Below are 24,919 nucleotides of genomic sequence, written 5' to 3'. Positions count from 1 at the left end.
TTTTATAATGCTGTTTATTTTCGTTCGGTTTGATGATCTCCACACTGCTTCACATCATAATTGGGAAGAATGAACGGGAAATCAGATGGTGTCTCACTAAACACAGCTCTACAACCATATTTGACTAAAATATTGTTAATAAGGAGAAATGTGCATACCTGTAGTGTAGCAACTCTGTACCACCAGGGAGTGATAGACTAAACTACTGTGAATGGTGGTAGTTGCTCAGTAGTTCCCAGCAAGTCAGCCAGATTTCATTTGCTGCTCTTGGGTGTTTTCCAATGGAAGAATAGTGGCCACAGTGGGTTTGAAAGTAAAATAGTCAGAACACATTGACAAAATGCCAATGTTGCAAGTGGAAAGCCAAGGCAGAGATGTTTATAGTACGCTGACTGCGTTCACTTCTCTTTAAAAAATATTATTTAGTAAAGTATCTACATTCAGTAAAATAAATATAAGTCCTAAATGTCCAAGCCCCCATGAAGATGAAATAGTTAAAAGTAAATGTAAATACATACTGTGTACATTTAGCTAGAGTAAGCCTACTGCCTGTTGTACACTAGCACCCATGCACATGGGTCTGGGCATGATCTTCTGTGGTGGAAGAAAGATAACAGAGCAAATTGCCAATAATATGTTTTAAGCCCGGTCTCTTGCAAGCAAGGTTACCTTACAAAAAATAAGCAAATATAAATCTTATGCACATTACCTCATATTAGAGATAGTCTTGTACAACAGATACTTAATCTACTAACACACGTCTGCAAAATTCTTATGGTACTGAAATGTATACATACTTATAACCTCTGATTTTGGAACATTGGCAAAATACTGGAAAATACCATCTGTGATCCACGAAAATAAGCACTAAAAACAGGAAAGCCTACATATGTATTTGTCCCAACTACTTTTAAAATATAATATTTGATTTTAGGTTACTTGTATTTCTGAGTTGCCCATGCTTCATGACATATTCCGGGTGTATAAAATATAATTAAACCTTAAAGTCTGTAACTTTTGATACTGTCACCAGAAACAAATTTGTAGTGGGATGGTGATCCAGACTGAAAAGTCTGTAGTGAAGCTTAATTCTTGCTACTTATCATCCTTACATCAGTTTTAGAATATGAAATTTATAATCTGTATAGTTTTAGCTGAAGTACTTTACAAAAGGCATGCATATGTCTGATTTCTGATTTGATCACAAAAAATTGACACCTAAGCTGATGAACACCTCAAAATGTGTAAGAAGCCGCCCTTGCCCTGTATTTAGGAACAAAATAATCTTGGATTTTGTGACAAGCCTTGAAGGCTGCTCAGGCAGAACGATCTTACAGAAAAATGACAGCTGACATTTCTGATACGCTTAGTAATAAAGAATGTCAGTAGCAGTAGCTCATTTACATTACTGACCTGCAGGGTTGGTAATGGAAGGCAGATCATTTCAGTGACCATGTATGCATCAGTGCATCAGCCAGATTCCTCCTCTTAAGAAAGTGGGTAACAACTTGGTAGATTAAAATTACAATGCTTCTAGGTTCCAGAGGGAATTATTATCTAGGAGCCTGAGAGCATTTGAAAACAGCTTTAATGTACAACCAATTGTCCATATAGATTTTTGGTTGTGTATACAGTATTATATAGACAAATGTTATCATATTTGATTTCAAATTTCAGAGCTTGGCAGTCTAAATAGGTGTTTGGCAGATTCATGGCCAAAACTTAAAAATCCTTTGGGAGCCAAATGAGTAAATCACTAAAATGGCACCCAATAACGTTTTTGGACATTTGGCCCCATTCACAACTCATTGTGATGCATTACAACTTTCTGGAATTCACAGATATCCCTAGGAATACTCATGGAAAGCTGCACCAGGTTTAGTTTCCCATGCATGTCTTAGGGAAGGCCGTGTGATATTCCCAGCAGGATCCTATTCCTGCAATACAGAGTTCCACCCTGTGCAAATGCCACCTACCTTTTTGCCAATTTTTTCTCCACAGGGAGAAACCACTTCCCCTTAACTCCAAGATGTGCTCCACTTCCCTTCTGGAAGGAGATTTACACCAGCAGTTACTTAGACTAAATGTCTGACCCTTTCCAGGGTGGAGAGGGTAAGTAGAGGAGTTTGTCAATGCTGACAAACAGCCATGTTTGTGTGCATTTACAAACTGTCAAGCATAAACACCCATTGGAATGCCCAATCAGTTCCACCCCCAGTTGAGTAGGATTTATGGGTACAAAAACTCTGCACTCATGATGGAGATCGCTGCACAATTAAGTGGCCTTATGTGTCCCAGGAACTCCAGGGTGAATTTTCTGGCAGGCTTAAGTAAGGTAAATTTGGTCATTAAAATAAGTTCATCACTCAATTTACCTTTTGTGAATAGAACCCTTTATTTTCCATCGTATTTTATGTTTATGAAGAGGCCCCATTGTTTTCTATTTTCTTCCCTGGCGTACGCATTTGTTTTATATTTATTACCTGCTCTTAAATTAATTTATTGAACCCCCATTTCATTATTTGCTTCTAATCATAAAGACTGCACCATTTTACCTGTTAACAATTTTGCTGAACTATATGTTCTTAGTGTTGTTGTTTCTTTTGCGATAAAGTGCCACCTTTTTAAATTAGCCAAACGAGTTAAAATATAGTGACAGAAGAATCATTGAACTAAATAGATTTGTGAAATTGTTGTCCTCATGAGAGTGAGCTGCAGACCTTTTCACTTTTTAAGCAGAAGAATTAAAAGCAACAACCTTCCAACCAGTGAAACAGGAGGATTTGTGTGCTTAAAAAAGGAGGATAGGTGTCCAAGATGTTTTTAAGATGGGCTATTTTGGCGAAAATGAAACCGATCAAAGATCTGCTCAAAGATCTGCTGAAAATGCCTGACAACGGAGATGTTATAATATGCAAAATAATCTTTTCCTCTATATGATTAAATCAAGTTGCCCATTCTTTATCATGGGTTTGGGAGAGGGACGTTCATTATTTATGTAGTTATTTGAAGTTTTAAACAGCGTACACTGTTGTTTTACAGCTACTGTACAACACTGAGATAGAATAGTGAATACTGCTAGTACAGTATGATGTGTATGGAGTCCAAATTGATATGCGGAATAGACACCATTCAGTGTTTCTAATTCATTAAAGGAATGTGGATATCTATCTCAAAATGCATAGAAACGTAGGGCCCGAATTAGAGTTTGGCAGATGAGAGCTCCGTCATAAACATGACCAATATCCCGCCCGGACCTCTGTTTTGAAATAATTATGATAACTTCAAAATATTTTCTTTGACATTCAAGTTCTACCTGTGAGCTAAATTCCATGTGCACCCTGATTTTGTGATTCATGGATTGTCATTTCTCAAATTAGGTGCTGAAAATGTGTACTTTTGGGTCTAAGTGATAAGCTTCAGTTATGGATCAGGTTATATTCCAATTTCCTGTTGTTTTTTTGTGTTTATTCCTCCTAATCTCATCTTTAATTAAAAAAAGTAGATCATCTGATTTTTTGCATATTTCTTTAAAGGTGGAGGTTTCAAGGTTTGATGAGTTGGAAGAAGTCAGCTCAGAGCTGAAGCTCAAGCAGCTTCTATGGGATTCTTTACAAGAATGGTCTGTTCTTCAAGAAGATTGGCTGAAGGTACATTACTTGTCTAGGATCTAACACTGTTTAGATATTTTGCATGAAGCAACTTTTACAAGACAGAGGGCTTTGCCCATCCAGTTTTACAACATTTCTACTTTAAAAACACTAGATATTGCACCCTTTGCACAGTGCTTTTAAATTGTGTTGCATTTTTGCTTTCTAAGATATTCAATCAAAAAATCTGAAAGCTTGATTATTTCTTTGTAGGTGTAACATAAACTTACAAGTAAAGAGGTAGCAGCAGACTAAACAGATTTTACAATAGCTTGCTGTCTTGGTTCTAACTGACAATGCAGAAAGGTTCTGTGTTATTGTTGAATTATGCTACCTTAGAAACTCTTTCTGTAAAGATGAAGCTCACCTAAAGGGACAACTTCCCCTTTGTGAATCAGTTACCACTTCCTTTGGGTAAACAGCAATTGCAACATGGTCGGAACCACTCATGCCTTTACCGTGCATCCGTTTACCACTCAGGCTTTACAACGCATGCGTCTCTACCATGCATGCCTTTAACACGCAAACAATTACAACAACTATGCCTTTACCATGCGCATGCCTTTAGAACGAAAATGTAAGTATTTCATGGGGAATATATATATATAATTGGATAGATAGCTAGGTACAGATATATTAGATATATATTTGTTAAGGAATGGTTGGGTTTAGGGTGGGTAAGTGAATTTGGTAGCAAAGGTATTTTTTAGGGTTTAGGGTAGGTGTGGGCTTTTTGGTGGCAAGGGCAGTTATGGGGGTTTAGGGTGAGTATGGGTTTTTGAGTAGCAGTGGCATTTTCAGTGTTTAGGTGGGTGTGGGTTTGTGGTTTTATATATATATATATATATATATATTTATTTATATATATATGTGTATATATATGTTCGATGGCATGTGTAGCTGCAGATACACATGCTGTGCACATCCCGCCATCTGGTGTTGGGCTCGGAGTGTTACAAGTTGTTTTTCTTCGAAGAAGTCTTTTCGAGTCACGAGATCGAGGGACTCCTCCCATTTCGGCTCCATTGCGCATGGGTGTCGACTCCATCTTAGATTGTTTTTTTTCCGCCATCGGGTTCGGACGTGTTCCTTTTCGCTCCGTGTTTCGGGTCGGAAAGTTAGTTAGAATCTCGGAAAAATCATCGGTATTGTTTGCGTTCGGTATCGGGTTAGTTACAACAGATCGACACCGACTTTTGAAGAGCTCCGGTGGCCTTTTGTTTTTTTTTCGATCCCCCGTCGGGGCCTGGTCGGCCCGGCCACGTGTCTCTTCAAGGCTGATGGAACGGACCCCATTCCGCTTCTGCTCAAAATGCCATAACAAGTATCCATATACAGATCAGCATCTGGTCTGTAACTTGTGTTTGTCGTCGGAACACAAGGAAGATACTTGTGAAGCCTGTCCAGCGTTTCGGTCCAGGAAAACACTAAGAGACCGAAGAGCAAGAAGACTGCAAATGGCGTTGGCGCCAACAGGACAAGGGCGTTTCGAGGAGGAGGAAGAAACCTTCTCCATCCAAGAATCGGACCCGGATGAGATCGATCCCGAAGAAACGCCGAAAACCGTGAGTAAGACGTCGAAACAAAAAACTCACGAAAAGAGCACAAAAGCCCAGGGGACGCCACCGCCAACAAGCCATGGCTTAACCTGGAAAATAGGTGACCGAACATCGGCACCGAAAAAGAGCACGCTGGTGTCAAAGTCATCCGACTCCGGTCGAGATACCGCCACACAGCAATCTCGGCCCGAGATAGCGGCTCTGAGCAAGTTCGGCATCAAGACAGCGGCACCGAAATGAGTCGGCACCGAGAGACAACGACGCCGAAAACAAAAAAGGTTTCGTCGGAACCGAAAAAGGTAGCCGAAAAGGTTTCGATACCGAAACATCCGGCTTCGGAAACAAAATCAAGTTCCTACACAGAGGAACAAGGACTGTCCTCACAAATGAAAAACATAGATTTGGACAGGAATTAGATAAAATGGAGCCAGACTACACCCAAAGAAGGCTCCACATCCAAAAAGAAATGGGAAAGATCAGCACTCTCCCTCCTGTTAGGATGAAACGCAAACTTGCCTTCCAGGAGAAAGACAAGCAGCCACAGGCAAAGGTGGCTAAACAAGTAAGCCCGCCACCGTCTCCACAACGCTCGCCGCAAACATCACCGGTAGCCACTCCACCTATGATGCAATCCCCGACCCACACAGGGATGAGTCAAGATGACCCTGACGCATGGGACCTTTATGATGCACCAGTGTCAGATAATAGTCCTGACTGTTATCCAGCTAGACCGTCGCCACCAGAAGATAGTAAAGCCTACGCACAGGTGGTGTCAAGGGCAGCAGCATTTCATGATGTCAGCCTACATGCAGAGCCCATTGAAGACAACTTTCTATTTAATACACTGTCGTCCACACACAGCCAGTACCAGAGTCTTCCCATGCTACCCGGGATGCTAAAACACTCCAAACAAGTGTTTGAGGAGCCTGTAAAAAGAAAAGGGCCATTACTCCAAGAGTGGAGAAAAAATATAAACCGCCACCAACAGACCCCGTGTACATCACACAACAGCTAACACCGGACTCAGTTGTAGTAGGGGCAGCTGTAGGAGGCTGGACTGGCTTGTAGTGAGTACCTAGGGGTACTTGCACCTTGCACCAGGCCCAGTTATCCCTTATTAGTGTATAGGGTGTCTAGCAGCTTAGGCTGATAGATAATTGTAGCTTAGCAGAGCAGCTTAGGCTGAACTAGGAGACGAGTGAAGCTCCTACAGTACCACTTAGTGTCATATGCACAATATCATAAGAAAACACAATACACAGTTATACTAAAAATAAAGGTACTTTATTTTTATGACAATATGCCAAAGTATCTCAGAGTGTACCCTCAGTGAGAGGATAGGAAATATACACAAGATATATATACACAATACCAAAATATGCAGTAATAGTCTTAGAAAACAGTGCAAACAATGTATAGTTACAATAGGATGCAATGGGGACACATAGGGATAGGGGCAACACAAACCATATACTCCAAAAGTGGAATGCGAACCACGAATGGACCCCAAACCTATGTGACCTTGTAGAGGGTCGCTGGGACTATTACAAAATAGTAAGGGTTAGAAAAATAGCCCACCCCAAGACCCTGAAAAGTGAGAGCAAAGTGCACCAAAGTTCCCCTAAGGATAAAGAAGTCGTGTTAGAGGAATAATGCAGGAAAGACACAAACCAACAATGCAACAACGATGGATTTCCAATCTAGGGTACCTGTGGAACAAGGGGACCAAGTCCAAAAGTCACAAGCAAGTCGGAGATGGGCATATGCCCAGGAAATGCCAGCTGTGGATTGAAAGAAGCTTCTACTGGACAGAAGAAGCTGAGGTTTCTGCAGGAACGAAAAGGGCTAGAGACTTCCCCTTTGGTGGACGGATCCCTCTTGCCGTGGAGAGTCGTGCAGAAGTGTTTTCCCGCCGAAAGAACGCCAACAAGCCTTGCTAGCTGCAAATCGTGCGGTAAGCGTTTTTGGATGCTGCTGTGGCCCAGGAGGGACCAGGAGGTCGCAAATTGGACCAGGAGGTAGAGGGGACGTCGAGCAAGACAAGGAGCCCTCTTAGCAGCAGGTAGCACCCGGAGAAGTGCCAGAAACAGGCACTACGAGGATGCGTGAAACGGTGCTCACCCGAAGTCGCACAAAGAAGTCCCACGTCGCCGGAGAACAACTTAGGAGGTCGTGCAATGCAGGTTAGAGTGCCGTGGACCCAGGCTGGACTGTGCACAAAGGATTTCCGCCGGAAGTGCACGGAGGCCGGAGTAGCTGCAAAAGTCGCGGTTCCCAGCAATGCAGTCTAGCGAGGTGAGGCAAGGACTTACCTCCACCAAACTTGGACTGAAGAGTCACTGGACTGTGGGAGTCACTTGGACAGAGTTGCTGGATTCGAGGGACCTCGCTCGTCGTGCTGAGAGGTGACCCAAGGGACCGGTAATGCAGCTTTTTGGTGCCTGCGGTTGCAGGGGGAAGATTCCGTCGACCCACGGGAGATTTCTTCAGAGCTTCTAGTGCAGAGAGGAGGCAGACTACCCCCACAGCATGCACCACCAGGAAAACAGTCGAGAAGGCGGCAGGATCAGCGTTACAGAGTTGCAGTAGTCGTCTTTGCTACTATATTGCAGTTTTGCAGGCTTCCAGCGCGGTCAGCAGTCGATTCCTTGGCAGAAGGTGAAGAGAGAGATGCAGAGGAACTCGGATGAGCTCTTGCATTCGTTATCTAAAGTTTCCCCAGAGACAGAGACCCTAAATAGCCAGAAAAGAGGGTTTGGCTACCTAGGAGAGAGGATAGGCTAGCAACACCTGAAGGAGCCTATCACAAGGAGTCTCTGACGTCACCTGGTGGCACTTGCCACTCAGAGCAGTCCAGTGTGCCAGCAGCACCTCTGTTTCCAAGATGGCAGAGGTCTGGAGCACACTGGAGGAGCTCTGGACACCTCCCAGGGGAGGTGCAGGTCAGGGGAGTGGTCACTCCCCTTTCCTTTGTCCAGTTTCGCGCCAGAGCAGGGCTAAGGGGTCCCCTGAACTGGTGTAGACTGGCTTATGCAGAATTGGGCACATCTGTGCCCAAGAAAGCATTTCCAGAGGCTGGGGGAGGCTACTCCTCCCCTGCCTTCACACCATTTTCCAAAGGGAGAGGGTGTAACACCCTCTCTTAGAGGGAGTTCTTTGTTCTGCCATCCTGGGCCAGGCCTGGCTGGACCCCAGGAGGGCAGATGCCTGTCTGAGGGGTTGGCAGCAGCAGCAGCTGCAGCGAAACCCCAGGAAAGGCAGTTTGGCAGTACCAGGGTCTGTGCTACAGACCACTGGGATCATGGGATTGTGCCAACTATGCCAGGATGGTATAGAGGGGGCAATTCCATGATCATAGACATGTTACATGGCCATATTCGGAGTTACCATTGTGAAGCTACATATAGGTAGTGACCTATATGTAGTGCACGCGTGTAATGGTGTCCCCGCACTCACAAAATCTGGGGAATTGGCCCTGAACAATGTGGGGGCACCTTGGCTAGTGCCAGGGTGCCCTCACACTAAGTAACTTTGCACCTAACCTTTACCAGGTAAAGGTTAGACATATAGGTGACTTATAAGTTACTTAAGTGCAGTGTAAAATGGCTGTGAAATAACGTGGACGTTATTTCACTCAGGCTGCAGTGGCAGGCCTGTGTAAGAATTGTCAGAGCTCCCTATGGGTGGCAAAAGAAATGCTGCAGCCCATAGGGATCTCCTGGAACCCCAATACCCTGGGTACCTCAGTACCATATACTAGGGAATTATAAGGGTGTTCCAGTAAGCCAATGTAAATTGGTAAAATTGGTCAATAGCCTGTCAGTGACAATTTGTACAGAGAGAGCATAACCACTGAGGTTCTGATTAGCAGAGCCTCAGTGAGACAGTTAGGCACCACACAGGGAACACATACATATAGGCCACAAACTTATGAGCACTGGGGTCCTGACTAGCAGGGTCCCAGTGACACATAACAAACATACTGAAAACATAGGGTTTTCACTATGAGCACTGGGTCCTGGCTAGCAGGATCCCAGTGAGACAGTGAAAACACCCTGACATACACTCACAAACAGGCCAAAAGTGGGGGTAACAAGGCTAGAAAGAGGCTACTTTCTCACACAACCCCCCCCCCCCCCCCAAACGAAGGACAATAAGGCTAACCTTGGCCAGTTGAGACTTTATTGTCTAAGTGGTGATAAGTAGAGAGTAGCTCTGCAATAGACTGGTTACTCCCTTTATCATCCACTATATGGTTACTTCCCTGTGGGGATGTAAACCACCCTGTTTGAAGTTTTGTAGCTAAGCAACAATGTGAAGATGTATTTTCAGAGTTTCTATCAGTAAGTTTTAGTTTAGAGCAGTGGGAATTATCCACTGAACCTATTTGTAGTGATGGAAATGTCAGACAGGGATGCTGTCTCAGTAAAGCCATAGCTGGGCAAAAACTTTGTCCATATGGCTGGAAGAGAGAACAGGGATGCTGTTTCTCTTGAGTTGGAGCAGGGCAGGGATGCTGTCCTATGAGCTCCACACTAGGGCAGGGATGCTGTCCTAAGTGTTGTGAGGCAGTGCAGAGTTTCTGCACTAAAGTTTCTCTGGGAGGGTTGGAGGGATGCTCCATGTTAACTTAAATGGTGCTCTTTTTCTCACCAATGTTAGTTATCCCACAGAGAAGTACTTCTACCTCAGGGAGTCCAGCTTTGCCAGCTGATGATTCCCTTGGAACAGGTGCCACCCCAGGAGAGGTTTCTCCCACCACAGGAATGGTATCCTGAATGGTAGGGTGGTTAGGGGATACTGTGATACCCTTTTTACCTGTTGATGGAGAGGGATCCTGAATTTTCAGGCCTTCTCTCCTTTGCTTTTTCATTTCAGTAGAAATGAGAGGGAACAATTCCTCAGGGATGCCCAGCATGGCTGCATGGGCATAAGACTCTACATCAGCCCAACCTGAGGCCTCTAGGTCATTACCTAAGAGACAGTCTACAGGTAAGCTAGGTGATACTACCACCTGCTTAGGGCCAGTAACTCCACCCCAACTAAACTGAATTATAGCTAAGGGAAGAAACTTAGTGGAGTTATGGACATCAATAATCTTATACTGTTGTCCAATGATGTGTTGATCAGGGTGCACTAGGTTTTCAGTCACCAAAGTGATACTGGCACCTGTGTCCCTGTAGGCCAAGGCCTCTACACCATTTATTGAAACTGTCTGCTTGTACTTATCCATTGTAAGGGGACAAGCAGCCAGTGTGGCAAGGCCAATGCCACTAGGTGTAACAGAAACTGTCTTGGGGCTGACTACCCCAGTTTCTATGATGGACCCATAAGTGAACCCAACTACACCCTTTGCTTGACTGTTGCCAGCAGTCCCACCACTAGTACCACTACTGCTAGGGGCACTAGAGCTTGATGTATTAGTGGTGGTAGGCTCAGGGGGTTTACCTGGACAGGACTTATCCCCTGGCCTATGGCCACTGTTTTTACACACAAAGCACCAAGGCTTTTTAATGTGTGTGGGTTGAGAAGAAGAGGAAGAATTTGTTTTATCCCCACCCTCTGAAGAGTGTTTAAGATTTGAAGTGGGATCTTTGGTTTTACCCTTATCCCCATGCTTATCTTGAGATTTTTCACCATCTTTCTTCTTATTGCCATCTTTGTCACCCCCTGTATGAACTTTTCTGTTCACCCTTGTTCTGACCCATTTGTCTGCCTTCTTTCCCAATTCTTGGGGAGAGGTCAGATCAGAGTCCACCAAGTACTGGTGCAAAAAATCAGACACACAATTATTAAGTATATGCTCTCTCAGGATTGTGTTATACAGGCTTTCATAATCAGTAACTTTACTGCCATGTAACCACCCCTCCAAGGCCTTCACTGAATGGTCAATGAAATCAACCCAGTCTTGTGAAGACTCCTTTTTGGTCTCTCTGAACTTTATCCTGTACTGTTCAGTGGTTAAGCCATAACCATCCAGGAGTGCATTCTTAAGAACTGTAAAATTATTGGCATCACTTTCTTTCACAGTAAGGAGCCTATCCCTACCTTTTCCACTAAATGATAGCCATAGGATAGCAGCCCACTGCCTTTGAGGGACATCCTGTACAGCACAGGCCCTCTCAAGTGCAGCAAACCACTTGTTAATGTCATCCCCCTCCTTGTAAGGGGGAACTATCTTGTGCAGATTCCTGGAATCATGCTCTTTTGCAGGATGACTATGGGGAATACTGCTGCTGCCACCATGGGTTTCTAAACCCAGTTTCTGTCTCTCCTTCTCTACTTCTAAGGTCTGTCTATCCAAATCCAGCTGTTGCTTCTTGAGCTTCAGTCTGGTTTGTTCCACTCTCAATCTATTGAGTTCCCTTTCTAACAATCTGTCATCAGGGTGGGTGGGAGGGACATGCCTTGAAACAGAAGTATGGTGAGAATGGACAGAAGGAGACCTGTCCCTTACAGAGGGCACCCTAACAGCTTGGCTCACAGAAACATCAGTACCACTGTGGTGAGAATAAATGCTTTTGCTATGATGTGAGACAACACTATTTGTATGGTGTGGCTCTTCATCATTACCAACTATGCTAGACTGTCTAGTAATGGGCAGGCTAGGAAGTTTATTTCCTGAATCTTTTCCTGGGGGAGTCCCTGGACCAGATTGGGAACCATTAGCTACTTTTTCTACAGATGTGGCACTTCTAGCCTTATCCTGTTCTCTAAGCATGTTAAGTAACAGTTCCAAGGAAGGATTCTTCCCTACACTCAAACCTCTCTCTATGCAGAGACTCCTTGCTCCTTTCCAGCTAAGGTGATCATATGCAAGTTTGGACAGATCAACATTTTGGCCTGTGCCAGACATTTTTAGAGAGAGTTAAAGTGATAGAAAAAGAGAAAAAAGTTTGTCAGAGCTTTTAGAAAGACAGAGAAAAAAACTTTTTAGAAAGTTTAGAAGTACTTTTCCGCACTTAGAAAAGAGGAAATGCAAAACATTTTGGCTATGTGTATATACACTGAACTTGTTTTGTATATTTTTCTCTTATGAAAAGTACAATGACAAGAGTGGTAAGTAGTCTCAAAGCACTTATCTCACCGCTGCACAACCAATGTAGGAGGCTGGACTGGCTTGTTGTGAGTACCTAGGGGTACCTTCACCTTGCACCAGGCCCAGTTATCCCTTATTAGTGTATAGGGTGTCTAGCAGCTTAGGCTGATAGATAATGGTAGCTTAGCAGAGCAGCTTAGGCTGAACTAGGAGACGAGTGAAGCTCCTACAGTACCACTTAGTGTCATATGCACAATATCATAAGTAAACACAATACACAGTTATACTAAAAATAAAGGTACTTTATTTTTATGACAATATGCCAAAGTATCTCAGAGTGTACCCTCAGTGAGAGGATAGGAAATATACACAAGATATATATACACAATACCAAAATATGCAGTAATAGTCTTAGAAAACAGTGCAAACAATGTATAGTTACAATAGGATGCAATGGGGAAACATAGGGATAGGGGCAACACAAACCATATACTCCAAAAGTGGAATGCGAACCACGAATGGACCCCAAACCTATGTGACCTTGTAGAGGGTCGCTGGGACTATTAGAAAATAGTAAGGGTTAGAAAAATAGCCTACCCCAAGACCCTGAAAAGTGAGTGCAAAGTGCACCAAAGTTCCCCTAAGGATAAAGAAGTCGTGTTAGAGGAATAATGCAGGAAAGACACAAACCAACAATGCAACAACAATGGATTTCCAATCTAGGGTACCTGTGGAACAAGGGGACCAAGTCCAAAAGTCACAAGCAAGTCGGAGATGGGCATATGCCCAGGAAATGCCAGCTGTGGATGCAAAGAAGCTTCTACTGGACAGAAGAAGCTGAGGTTTCTGCAGGAACGAAAAGCGCTAGAGACTTCCCCTTCGGTGGACGGATCCCTCTCGCCGTGGAGAGTCGTGCAGAAGTGTTTTCCCACCGAAAGAACGCCAACAAGCCTTGCTAGCTGCAAATCGTGCGGTAAGCGTTTTTGGACGCTGCTGTGGCCCAGGAGGGACCAGGAGGTCGCAAATTGGACCAGGAGGTAGAGGGGACGTCGAGCAAGACAAGGAGCCCTCTTAGCAGCAGGTAGCACCCGGGGAAGTGCCAGAAACAGGCACTACGAGGATGCGTGAAACGGTGCTCACCCGAAGTCGCACAAAGAAGTTCCACGTCGCCGGAGAACAACTTAGGAGGTCGTGCAATGCAGGTTAGAGTGCCGTGGACCCAGGCTGGACTGTGCACAAAGGATTTCCGCCGGAAGTGCACGGAGGCCGGAGTAGCTGCAAAAGTCGCGGTTCCCAGCAATGCAGTCTAGCGAGGTGAGGCAAGGACTTACCTCCACCAAACTTGGACTGAAGAGTCACTGGACTGTGGGAGTCACTTGGACAGAGTTGCTGGATTCGAGGGACCTCACTCGTCGTGCTGAGAGGAGACCCAAGGGACCGGTAATGCAGCTTTTTGGTGCCTGCGGTTGCAGGGGGAAGATTCCGTCGACCCACAGGAGATTTCTTCGGAGCTTCTAGTGCAGAGAGGAGGCAGACTACCCCCACAGCATGCACCACCAAGAAAACAGTCGAGAAGGCGGCAGGATCAGTGTTACAGAGTTGCAGTAGTCTTTTGCAGGCTTCCAGCGCGGTCAGCAGTCGATTCCTTGGCAGAAGGTGAAGAGAGAGATGCAGAGGAACTCGGATGAGCTCTTGCATTCGTTATCTAAAGTTTCCCCAGAGACAGAGACCCTAAATAGCCAGAAAAGAGGGTTTGGCTACCTAGGAGAGAGGATAGGCTAGCAACACCTGAAGGAGCCTATCACAAGGAGTCTCTGACGTCACCTGGTGGCACTGGCCACTCAGAGCAGTCCAGTGTGCCAGCAGCACCTCTGTTTCCAAGATGGCAGAGGTCTGGAGCACACTGGAGGAGCTCTGGACACCTCCCAGGGGAGGTGCAGGTCAGGGGAGTGGTCACTCCCCTTTCCTTTGTCCAGTTTTGCGCCAGAGCAGGGCTAAGGGGTCCCCTGAACCGGTGTAGACTGGCTTATGCAGAATTGGGCACATCTGTGCCCAAGAAAGCATTTCCAGAGGCTGGGGGAGGCTACTCCTCCCCTGCCTTCACACCATTTTCCAAAGGGAGAGGGTGTAACACCCTCTCTCAGAGGGAGTTCTTTGTTCTGCCATCCTGGGCCAGACCTGGCTGGACCCCAGGAGGGCAGATGCCTGTCTGAGGGGTTGGCAGCAGCAGCAGCTGCAGCGAAACCCCAGGAAAGGCAGTTTGGCAGTACCAGGGTCTGTGCTACAGACCACTGGGATCATGGGATTGTGCCAACTATGCCAGGATGGTATAGAGGGGGCAATTCCATGATCATAGACATGTTACATGGCCATATTCGGAGTTACCATTGTGAAGCTACATATAGGTAGTGACCTATATGTAGTGCACGCGTGTAATGGTGTCCCCGCACTCACAAAGTCCGGGGAATTGGCCCTGAACAATGTGGGGGCACCTTGGCTAGTGCCTAAGGAATACATGTGTATAAAGATGTGACATCAGGTGTCACCCATGTCATATCCAATGGCCATTGTAGGTCCTCTAATTTATTTAATACATCTTTGCTGTTCTGTAAGAAGGAAGGCAGATTTCTTAGAAATGGCTGTAAAAATTGGTCCACATATTCAGACAATTTTGCTGTCGGTGATCCAATTCCTGAGATGAGCAGTCTGCCAGGAGGTTTGATGTATCTTTATATATTTTTGGTAAAACGTATATGCATGGTGCCGGGGAAGGAGATTCAATATATACTTGTATTCCAGATCTGTGATCAGACATTATTCCTTCCACCCATGTAATATCGTCCTAAGCTTAGTAGTGATGGCGTTAATGGGAATGTCCTTCAATTTGATGTATGCCCTGTTGTCTGCTAGTTGACAATTACTCTTATTGACATAGTCCTGTCTATTGAGAACAACTATGTTACCACCCTTGTCTGCCTCTTTTATGAGTTGTATGCAAATGCTGCTTTCACAGATTGTACCTACACTAAGGGGCATAGCAGTCAGTTGTGTGGATGGTGTAGTGGCACCAGGACCTGAGGGTGTAAGGGGACATCAGTACCTCAGTTATGGACCTCTCATATCCAACAGGTAGCTGGTTGGGCCCATTTTCAGAACCTAGGACACTGACTGTCACACTGTGTGCCCCCTGCCCCCCCTTCACTGCGCAAGAAGAGTGCTCAAGGAAACGGGCAGTGCTCCATTTGTGTAAATACTTGCCTCGCAGGGCTTGTCTGAGCCCTATGAGGTAATTGAATGGGCCTTTCACACAGTGATAGCCGTGGGTGCTTCGCAAGGCAGCCCAGCTCTGCAAACCATCAGTAGGGCATGGAATGCGATGACACACTGACTGCATCGCTGGGCAGCCGAGAGAGCATGCTGTTACGGGCAGACAGGACATTTCACCTAAAGGAGAACTATGAGGCATGCGGCTGATTAGCCTGGTGCCTGTCAGCAGTGCCATGCAGCTCTGACTGGCAATGCATTCATTCCAATTTAATTGAAAGTAATGTTCAACCCAAAATAGTGTAGTGACAGCCAAACTCAACAGATGGGCTATTTTGTAAAAATATGCCTCAATCGTTGTAGTGTTTTAAGCTCTGTGCCTGTGCGGCTGCCAGTTCCTCAAATAGGGCTGCTGCTTTCATGATTTGTGAATGTGCTGCTTGCTACTTTACCTCACAAATCTTTTCAGAGTATTGCTGATTATATTTATAAATCCAGCCCCCAGGACCTGGCCCATCCAGGGGCATAAGGAAAACAAGTGCGGGAGCGCACGCTTGGGTTTTTAAAAACGTTTTGGCAGATTTGCAATCTACCGCAATTTTTGGCAAAACATTTTTTTAAATGATTTGTGTTGCCCTAGTGGGGTCCCTCAGAGCTAAGGGGTCAAGGTGTCCCTACCCTGCCTGATTTTCTTTTTTTTTTTAAACGTTTTTTCCTTGTACTCGGCTGAAGCAGAGTTTGAAGATGGCTACCTGTGCTTCCTAGTCAGATCTCAGCAAAAGATCAGAAGTATTTGGGGAGCCTTTGCCTTTAGACATCTATATTTCTTGTACTTTTAATATCTCAAAAACATGTTCAGATCTACACCAAACAACAAAAAGGCTTCTTTCTGGACCAAAAGCTACCTTTCTGCCAAATTTGGTGTATTTCTATCTAGCAGTTCAGGCTGTAGTCGAGTTCAAAATCTCAATGGGAATTATAACGGAAAACACACTTTTTCTGATCCCCTCCTCCCCTACTTTTTTCTCACCCCCCACTTGACGGATCATCCGAAACTTCCCATGTACAGCAAGATTCTGGGGAAAACCTTTTTGGGAAAATTTGGTGAAGATGTGTCAAAAGGCACTAAAAATATAGGCAAGTCAAAAATCGCGTTTTCCATGGAAACATGGTCCTAACTATAACTAAACCACGTTGTAAGGGTATGCATGGTAATGGCATGCATGGTTTCATCATACATCCCTTACTTTGAGGTGTCAGTAACTGTTCACTGGTTTGTGACACCATTGAGACACACCATACTGAATCACAATTAGAAGAGAACGACCCTTTGAGACCCTTTCCTAATTTTGATTTAGTGTGTGTTATTAAACATATTTTGTGAGCCAGAAACACTTATCTGACTTGCAAAATGCATTTTCTACTTACCAAAAAGCCATGTTATGGTCACAAACCTTCTGATAGTGCAAATGGCAGCATTTACACACAAAAATTGTACTTCTGGTTCTTGGAAAAAAAAATTGAGGCTAAACTCTTAAAATCTCAGACAAGTAACTTAACCAGACTGTGTTTACAACCTTTAATCGTATAGCAGATACCTCAGATGTTTTTTAATATTTGTCATTAATTGTACATATGTTGATTCCTACAGTCTCAATTTGATATTTTGGATCCAGAACTTCTAAATGTTCAAGTAACTAAATATGCAAAATTTGTGAGCCAGCTGGAAAAGGGTTTACCCACAAATAATGTGTTACCAAAACTCAAAAAGAAGGTTGACGCAATGAAAGAAAAGGTAACGTATATTTCATGAATCTTCTTTGTATTCATTTTCTTCAACACTTCTTTTATAGAACCTTTTAAATTATTTTCATTTGGTTTATAGGAGGAGTCTCCTTTCTTCCAGCACACACAAAATAAGCATTTGAATATCTACTTCTAATGTATTTATTTATGATTTTTATTCTGTAAAATGTAAGACTTTCATTAAGAAATGATGCATGTACGGACACAACTACAGTACAAACGTCATTTGCAGTTAGGCTAGAATCAGATAGATTTTTTAAAATATAATATGCATAATAGATGTGAAGTGAGTCAAAAGACTGATTAAACTAAGAGTTAACAATCTACATATTTACATCAGAAGATAAAGAGAAGGCATATGAGAGGACAAATGTGTTGACAATAGTTGCAACGAATTTCAAGCATAAGTAGGTCAGTCTTGAATGCAGTTTTAAAAACGGGGAGTAGAGGTGTTGGGGGCTCAGTTCTTCGAGGAGGTGATTCTAATAGTATACTCAGAGTTGCTTGAATGCATGAAACTGTCATGCAGTACAGGGAGGATTGTGGGGCACAGGGTTTGCCCTTTCACAGCGAGCACAACTCCCATTCTGAATGAACACTACTGATGGTGGACTAAAGACCCGCTAGGATACACTTTGACACACTCCAAGGAATTTGGCTGTGGTGCTCAGCAGATACAAACATTGTCTGAAAATATGTAGAGAAGATTGTCTAAAAATATGCAGAAACCAAGTATCGTCTGACAATGCTTTGACGGTTTCACATCCGCTCCACGTGCCCTCATAATGAAGAAAGCCTGATAAAATGAAAAAAAAAACCTTGATGATGCAGTCTCTCAAGGGTCACCCAGATGAGTTCCCTTATTGAGTTTTGTCAATAACTGTTCTTCTTGTCAATGGTCACTGATCAGAGTCTAGATCACAGGTTGTTGGATGCTTTCAAATCAATATGATTGAAGTCCTCACTGAAAATCTGAAAGTTTAAATGAAAGTTTATTTTTAAGCTTGAGAGCCTTGAAAGTGGTTTGATGCTTTTCAATTGGTGCACATTTTCCTAAGTTACTTAAGGAATTCTCATAATCACAAAGTCTTGCAAAGTACTTGTCCCTCTGCAGTTTATGTCAATGTGCAGCTCACATTGTGTCTAAGATACAGCACCTAGAGCCAGCCATCTGCACAAGGCTTCAAGCCTGTTGCTTGTGTTTCCTTCTCTCATGCCTGTTGCGTTGATCCTGTAAATCTTGTTCCCTTGTGGCTAGAGGGAGTCCTGCACCAAAGTACCTATGCACTGCTCCGTTGGGCTTCCCGGTGCGGTACCTGGCACTTAGCAGTTCTTCAAACAAAAGAGGTACACTGGTTATGAGGACAAAACCATTGAATATGTGCTGTATCTCACACTTTAGGCAGGCTTACAAGTTATGCATAATCATCTCTTCGTCTATGACTCTACATTTGACGTACACACATTGAAATGTCCATGTTGATTGGTTTCATTGGAAGAAACTATCAGGTTGGTGAAGGAAAAACTTATAGAACATAAATGCATGATGAACACTAAAATACTTGTACCTAGACACATTGTGGACAACGCCACATACGCAACTTCAGCATTGAGCTGGTATTTAAAGATCACAGAACAGACTGTTAAAAGTCGGCATCAAAGATAGATCAATTTGATTTTTACTTAAACTTTCTTCAACTGAGAATATTGAATAATGGGATGAGCTGCACAGGACATACTTGCAGGAGCTTTAGCTTGTGGCTGAATGATGTTTTGGGCTTATTTTCGGGTGATGCAAGATCCACGATTCCTTAGGTCATTAAAAAGGAAGCCTGGCATGCACATTGCCTTCTACTTGGCGACCCTCATGACAATGGCCACAGACTGGGTGTGTGAAACGTTTCTTACACATCAGTGACCTTAAAACATACCTTCAAATGTGGCATTACTTAAAAAGAGGATAACAAAATCCGAATAAGAGAACTTGGACTACAGATGCAATGATGAAATAGTCGCTTAATTTGTGTTGTCAGTCCAAAATGATTTACCTTCAAATGTTATTTAAGAACAAAACATATCTGCTCTGCAACTACTAAAATTCCAACATGTGTCCCACAGATTTTCATGTGGCACATGCTAAATTGTGTTGTTGGCAGCACATAAACTGCACTTCATAGTGATTTAGGCTGTCATGACTGCCACTTGTTAAGTCATTTTATTTTGTCTTGTCTGAGTGACATGATATTCCTGCTGGCATACTTAAGTTCTGTTTCATTTACAGTGACATTGTTAACTTGTTTATTAACTTACATGGTGCTGGTGCACAACCATAATCTGTTCCATTGCACAATGGGCATGAAACGTTCAACGTTGAAACAAAAGTGAATTGCATTTATTTTCTGGAAAAGGCTTGTGTAGATTCATCATGTGGCACAAATCATTTAGCAAAAATGTGCGCTGGTGCACATAAATCCACATCCACCTGTAAAATGGTCCAGAGAATCCAGCTAACACATTATCTTTCCTGTACCATATGCTCCACTGAATGAAAGAGTGTCTTGTACATAAAGGGTGCCAAACCTGGGATCCTAGTAATCAGAAACAATGCACTAGATCATACCCTATTTGACTGGCTCTCAGGATGGGGATTCCCGCTTTGACCGTCCGAAACATAACTAACCAGAATATCCTTTTTTATACTGATCTTCCATTATACCCAAAGTCAGTAAATCACAAAAAGTGGGAACTTGTGTCTCTCCTTTCTTTGAAAACTCCTCCCCTTGCTTTACCTTTCCAGCCAGAGAGATGAAGTGAAAAGAGCCCTGGTTGTGGCAAGTGGTGACATCACCTACTCTGGTATTCCAATATATACTCATTGCCATGCTACAAAGGCTTCAGAACTGGTAAGCAAGATTGTCCTTTAACTTTCATAAGCAGGACATCATCAAACCCACCCTGAAGGGACTCTATTGGCTCACGTTGGACCCTAGGATTAGGTTTAAGGTATGTGCATCATCCAGAAAGCATACTGGGGCAAATATCCTGGCTATTTGCAGAAACTAACACCTTACTATGCCCCAACCAGAGCCCTTCACTCAATATCATCCCACTGGATTATGCACCAGTTTTTGAAGAGGATCAAACACAGAGGCAGATCACAGATCATACAGGGGCCTTATCTCTCAAATGTCCTTCCCATAAACTTGAGATCTGAAACACTCCACATGCAGTTCAGAAAACCCCTGAAAACAAAACTACTCAGCATTGACTAACTCAATTGTAACTTGGTGTTTGCAATTGATGAACTCCAAACCTGTCCAGCTGAACTATCATTTGTTTAGACCCCCCTTCCTCCATCAATTAAGTCCTGTGAATTAGTGTTTCCTTATTTAGGAGAAAGGTAGTCTTTCATTCTGCGCTTACCACGTAGTTTTAAATTACCATATTTATTCTCTCTCCTTGATTAGTACTGTGGTATGAGTAATGTGTAGGTTTGCAGCTGACAAGGGATACTGTGCTGATAATGTTGGCATTTTCTAAACAATCTACCAAGTTCTAATATTGAGCTGACTACAGCGAACCTTTACAGATAATTGTAATTTTATGTGCTTCATATTAAAATTCTTTTAACAAGGTTCATTCTGCCAAATTAGTATTATATCTGTGGTTTATTGTAGAGTTAGCAAAACTTTTTTCTTTGTCTCTTTCAGATTGGTGTCATTACAGACTTACGAAATCCTTTTCTAAAACCAAGGCACTGGACTATGTTGGAACAAACAGTTAATGCTACGTTGGTGGATAATGAAAATCCACTGTCCTTGGCCGCACTAATTGAACTAGGGGTTTTTGAATTTGGTCCACAGATCCAAGATGTTTCAGGACAGGCTTCTGGAGAAGCTTCATTAGAGACAATCCTGAAAAAGGTATGTAATAAAAATAATAAAAATGCAAATGATTCAAACTTGAGATGTTAGGCGGGAAGTGTTTCAGCAGTGAACCTAGGTGAAATGAAAAACACACCTTATTCTGAGTGTTTTTTACCAAAACTACATGGACAACTTTAGAAGTTTACATATGTTGTTAAAATAACAACATTGTTTATAGTTGAATTGAAATACAAAACAATGTACGTGCAGATTAAACAGTGTTTTCTGTCTGCTTTATGAGGGAAACATTTTTACACAGTTGGGAAGGAATTAAGATATTTCCCTCATCTGGACCCAATAGCCATCCCATTGCGGGCTACCTGCATAAGATGAGTTGCTGAATACATCAAAAAAGTATGAATAGAAGTATAATCAAATCAACTATTTAGCTTCATGAAAAAATAAACTCCCTTTAAAGAGTTTAACTACTCAGAATTTGGTTTAAAAGTTAATAAATCTTTTGGTGGATTATCACTCAAAGTTGTAATACGTATTTGTTAATCCAGTGCCCCTTTATATTAAAATCTGTGAGTGTGTTTTTCCTAAATCATAATAATGTAACAGTGTCCCAGAAGCTTCTAAAAGATGTTCTCAGTGGCATCTGTGCCTGTCAGAGGAGCCATCATTGCCTTTTTCTATATCAAAGTGATCTTTTGCATCATAGTTATGAGCTTCCTGAGCAAATTATTAAAGTACGTGGCCTGGCACTTTAGATCAAACTCAGTTGCATCCTTTATTACATCAGCCTTTTATCACACTCCATGGAATTATACAGCCCTTCTTGGGGAACGGTTATCTTGCTAAACGTTTATTCACCACGGTGGAAGATATTAACATATGTCCCTTCTTCAAGCAGCCAACAGGGTCAGTTGATCTCATGGATGCTTTTGGAATCAGCTCATACAATATCTAACCTTAAAGTTTCTTAACATCTTGAACCTAGTTTTCTTGCAGGCATCAATACAATCAATCTAGAGGAGAAATATTGTACCCTGTGGGTCATTAACTGACCTCATTCAAGCTTTTAAAATAAAATAATACCCCACCTGCCCATGAAGACCATGGTAGAGCAATTTGTTTTTAGGAATGTGTTATAGGGTAACTTGAATGACTTCCACAGCATAGTATTTGGAAGGTGATTTTTGAGATCATGCCTAATGTCCAACACAAGAAAATCAGCAGCACCTTTAATATATTAGTGTATTTGTAAAAGAAGGAGGAGCAATTGAGGATGCATTATTGGAACAAATTAGAAGGTTAAAGATAGCAGACTGAAAAAGATCTTCCCTGAAAATGTGAGAACTGAATGACAATAGTGCTTATCTCAGGCACGTAGAATTTGTCAGTGATATTAGGTGTTAGTTCAAAACATCAAGACAAGTCAATAAAGTTTATGCACAACAAAACATTTACCTAATTTGGTCAAAATCATCCGTGACCCTACTTGTTTTAAATTCCCAAATTATTGAAAATTTGTCAGGCTTTACCAAAAAAACATAATTGTATTGATATTCTCCTACACCCATCTCACATGTTGTTATTTCCTATACATCTTTGAACCGATGAGCAAAAAAAAGGATCCGAAGCCAATAGATAAGATTATACATGCTATCCTATGGGTTCAGACATATCTAATAATGATCCCACCTCTGACAAAATTCACTACAGAGCTCAAGGCATACACAAGATACCACTCCATCTCAAACCTGCTGGATTTCTTTGAAGTCCTAATAGAGTGATGTATTGAAACAAAAACAATGACATATTAAAAAATAAAACATACTCAGTGACTACCAGTTAGGTTTAGGACCCCTAAGAAGAATCAAATGTTTGCTTATAGATCTCAGCGATGACCATGACATTCTTATAAAACACTTGCAGATGCAGATAGTGTGTCAGTAACTGCCCTGCAATGGACCCACACCTTCCTTCAACATTGCAGTGGACTCATTAGGTTGTATGTTGTCCAATCCACCGAGGAAATGTCTACAGGTAGGTCTCACTATTGGACCGTAGCTATCAATATACATGTGTCTCGAACAGAAAGAATCTAAAAAACACCATTTACAACTCCAAATGTATGGTGATAAAACCCAGATTTGTCTGTGACCTGGAGACAGGAACTGGATACCATCTTAGTAGTAAAGAATCTCTAGATCATACATTAGTAGATGAAGAAAAGTTGCAGATGTTGCAACAGGTTGAAAAAAGAGAAACATTTCATTGATTGGGCATGCTGTTAAAAATAACATTTTGGCCTCACTGCTCATCTTCCTTCAGCCTAAACCTTAGAAGAATGTAGTTTCTCAAGCTCTTCAGTAAAAATAATTTTAAAAAACTATAGCTACAATATGATAATAAAAAAATCACTTCACACATAAATTGTTTCATGAATAAAAAAGTTGAGGTTTTCTCTATTGGGATATATAATAGAGAAATTGAATATATCATTGTAAGTCACAGAACAAAATAAAAAACACGTCTTCTTGAAGCTAGGATTGCAACCTTACATATTATGGAGAAAAAAGCTCTATTTCAAAATACTATGTTCATCATGTTTTTTGGCAACCTCCCAGACATTTATTCCAACATAATCTTCAAAATTGTTGGAACATTGACCAATTTAATGACGGCAGTGTACGTGACCATGTAATGGCAACCCTCTTCCAAGAATAGCTGATCACACGGACACCTTAATTAACCTTTAAGAAGTGCACTTTGCACTTCCAGGGGAGATATAAAAAGAAATAGGTAGGGAGAAAATAATTTAATGTTTAATATGGATTTTTAGTTTGAGATAAAGTCCTCAGAAGGCAATTTAGGCCACGCTGAAGCTACTGAAAATAACAATTGTCCCTTATTTACTGCTTGTTCTCATAAGCTGATTGCAAAATGCACGTACTCTAATTAATTTATGCATATGCAGTCACCACAGCTGTGGCTTGTGTTATCTGCCAATCCAAAACAACGCACAAGCATAATTATAGTAATTACATGGCAAGATGGATGAAAAAACCATACATGTGTTATTGGCCATTACTTCACACAGAGTGTAAGTAGGTGCAGAAATATGCCCAATATGTGATAATAATCATACATATTCCGGCATGACAAACTGTCATTGTTGTGTTGGTCTGAATGACTGTCAGGGGTTACATTAATCTACTAATTTAATGGAATATGTTCCCTTTCATAAGGAAGCCAGTATGAGAAAGAGATTCTGCATAAGAATAGGAGATTGTTTATTCTTCTGGAAGGTGCTAAGAATATAATGCCAAGGAATGATAGAGAGAGGGTCACAGATAAAGTGATACAAAGTCATCGGCACTGGTTAGCGCATCATTTTATTAATAAAATACATTATTCACCTTCAGTATTTTTCTTTAAGGTTGAGGATGCATGGAAAACTACAGAATTCATATGTATTCCACACCGTGATTCCAAAGATGTCTTTATCCTCGGTGGAACTGACGATATTCAGGTAATAAAAAAAATTATTAAGAAACTTTAATACTGCTGCGTTTGTTTTATAAAAAAGGAATTTAAAGGCTTTTAAGAGAATTTTTAGTTCAGGGCTGTAGTCCAATTTCTGTGCACAGGGACTGAAATTACGAGTTGTTTGATAATCTTCTCACTATCACAATTTTCTGCTGACAGGATCTGAAAGGTCAAACC

The 24,919-nt window shown here is 42.3% G+C and overlaps 1 protein-coding gene across 2 annotated transcripts in view; it reads left to right on the top strand.

Annotated features, from left to right (window-relative positions):
* The window catches only part of DNAH6 (dynein axonemal heavy chain 6), a 1,211,389-nt gene that overhangs the window by 242,681 nt on the left and 943,789 nt on the right, over positions 1–24,919 (top strand). For both annotated transcript variants that reach the window (XM_069236637.1, XM_069236634.1), the window contains exons 17-20: positions 3,537–3,650; positions 17,164–17,307; positions 21,029–21,241; positions 24,633–24,725. In XM_069236637.1, coding sequence (XP_069092738.1) covers positions 3,537–3,650; positions 17,164–17,307; positions 21,029–21,241; positions 24,633–24,725 — 564 coding nt within the window. The remainder of the gene's footprint in view (positions 1–3,536; positions 3,651–17,163; positions 17,308–21,028; positions 21,242–24,632; positions 24,726–24,919) is intronic.

This window comes from Pleurodeles waltl, chromosome 1_2 (genome assembly GCF_031143425.1).
Source record: "Pleurodeles waltl isolate 20211129_DDA chromosome 1_2, aPleWal1.hap1.20221129, whole genome shotgun sequence".
NCBI lineage: Eukaryota > Metazoa > Chordata > Amphibia > Caudata > Salamandridae > Pleurodeles > Pleurodeles waltl.
The sequence above is the reverse complement of the archived record's forward strand: the minus strand, read 5'-3'. Positions and strand labels throughout refer to the sequence as shown.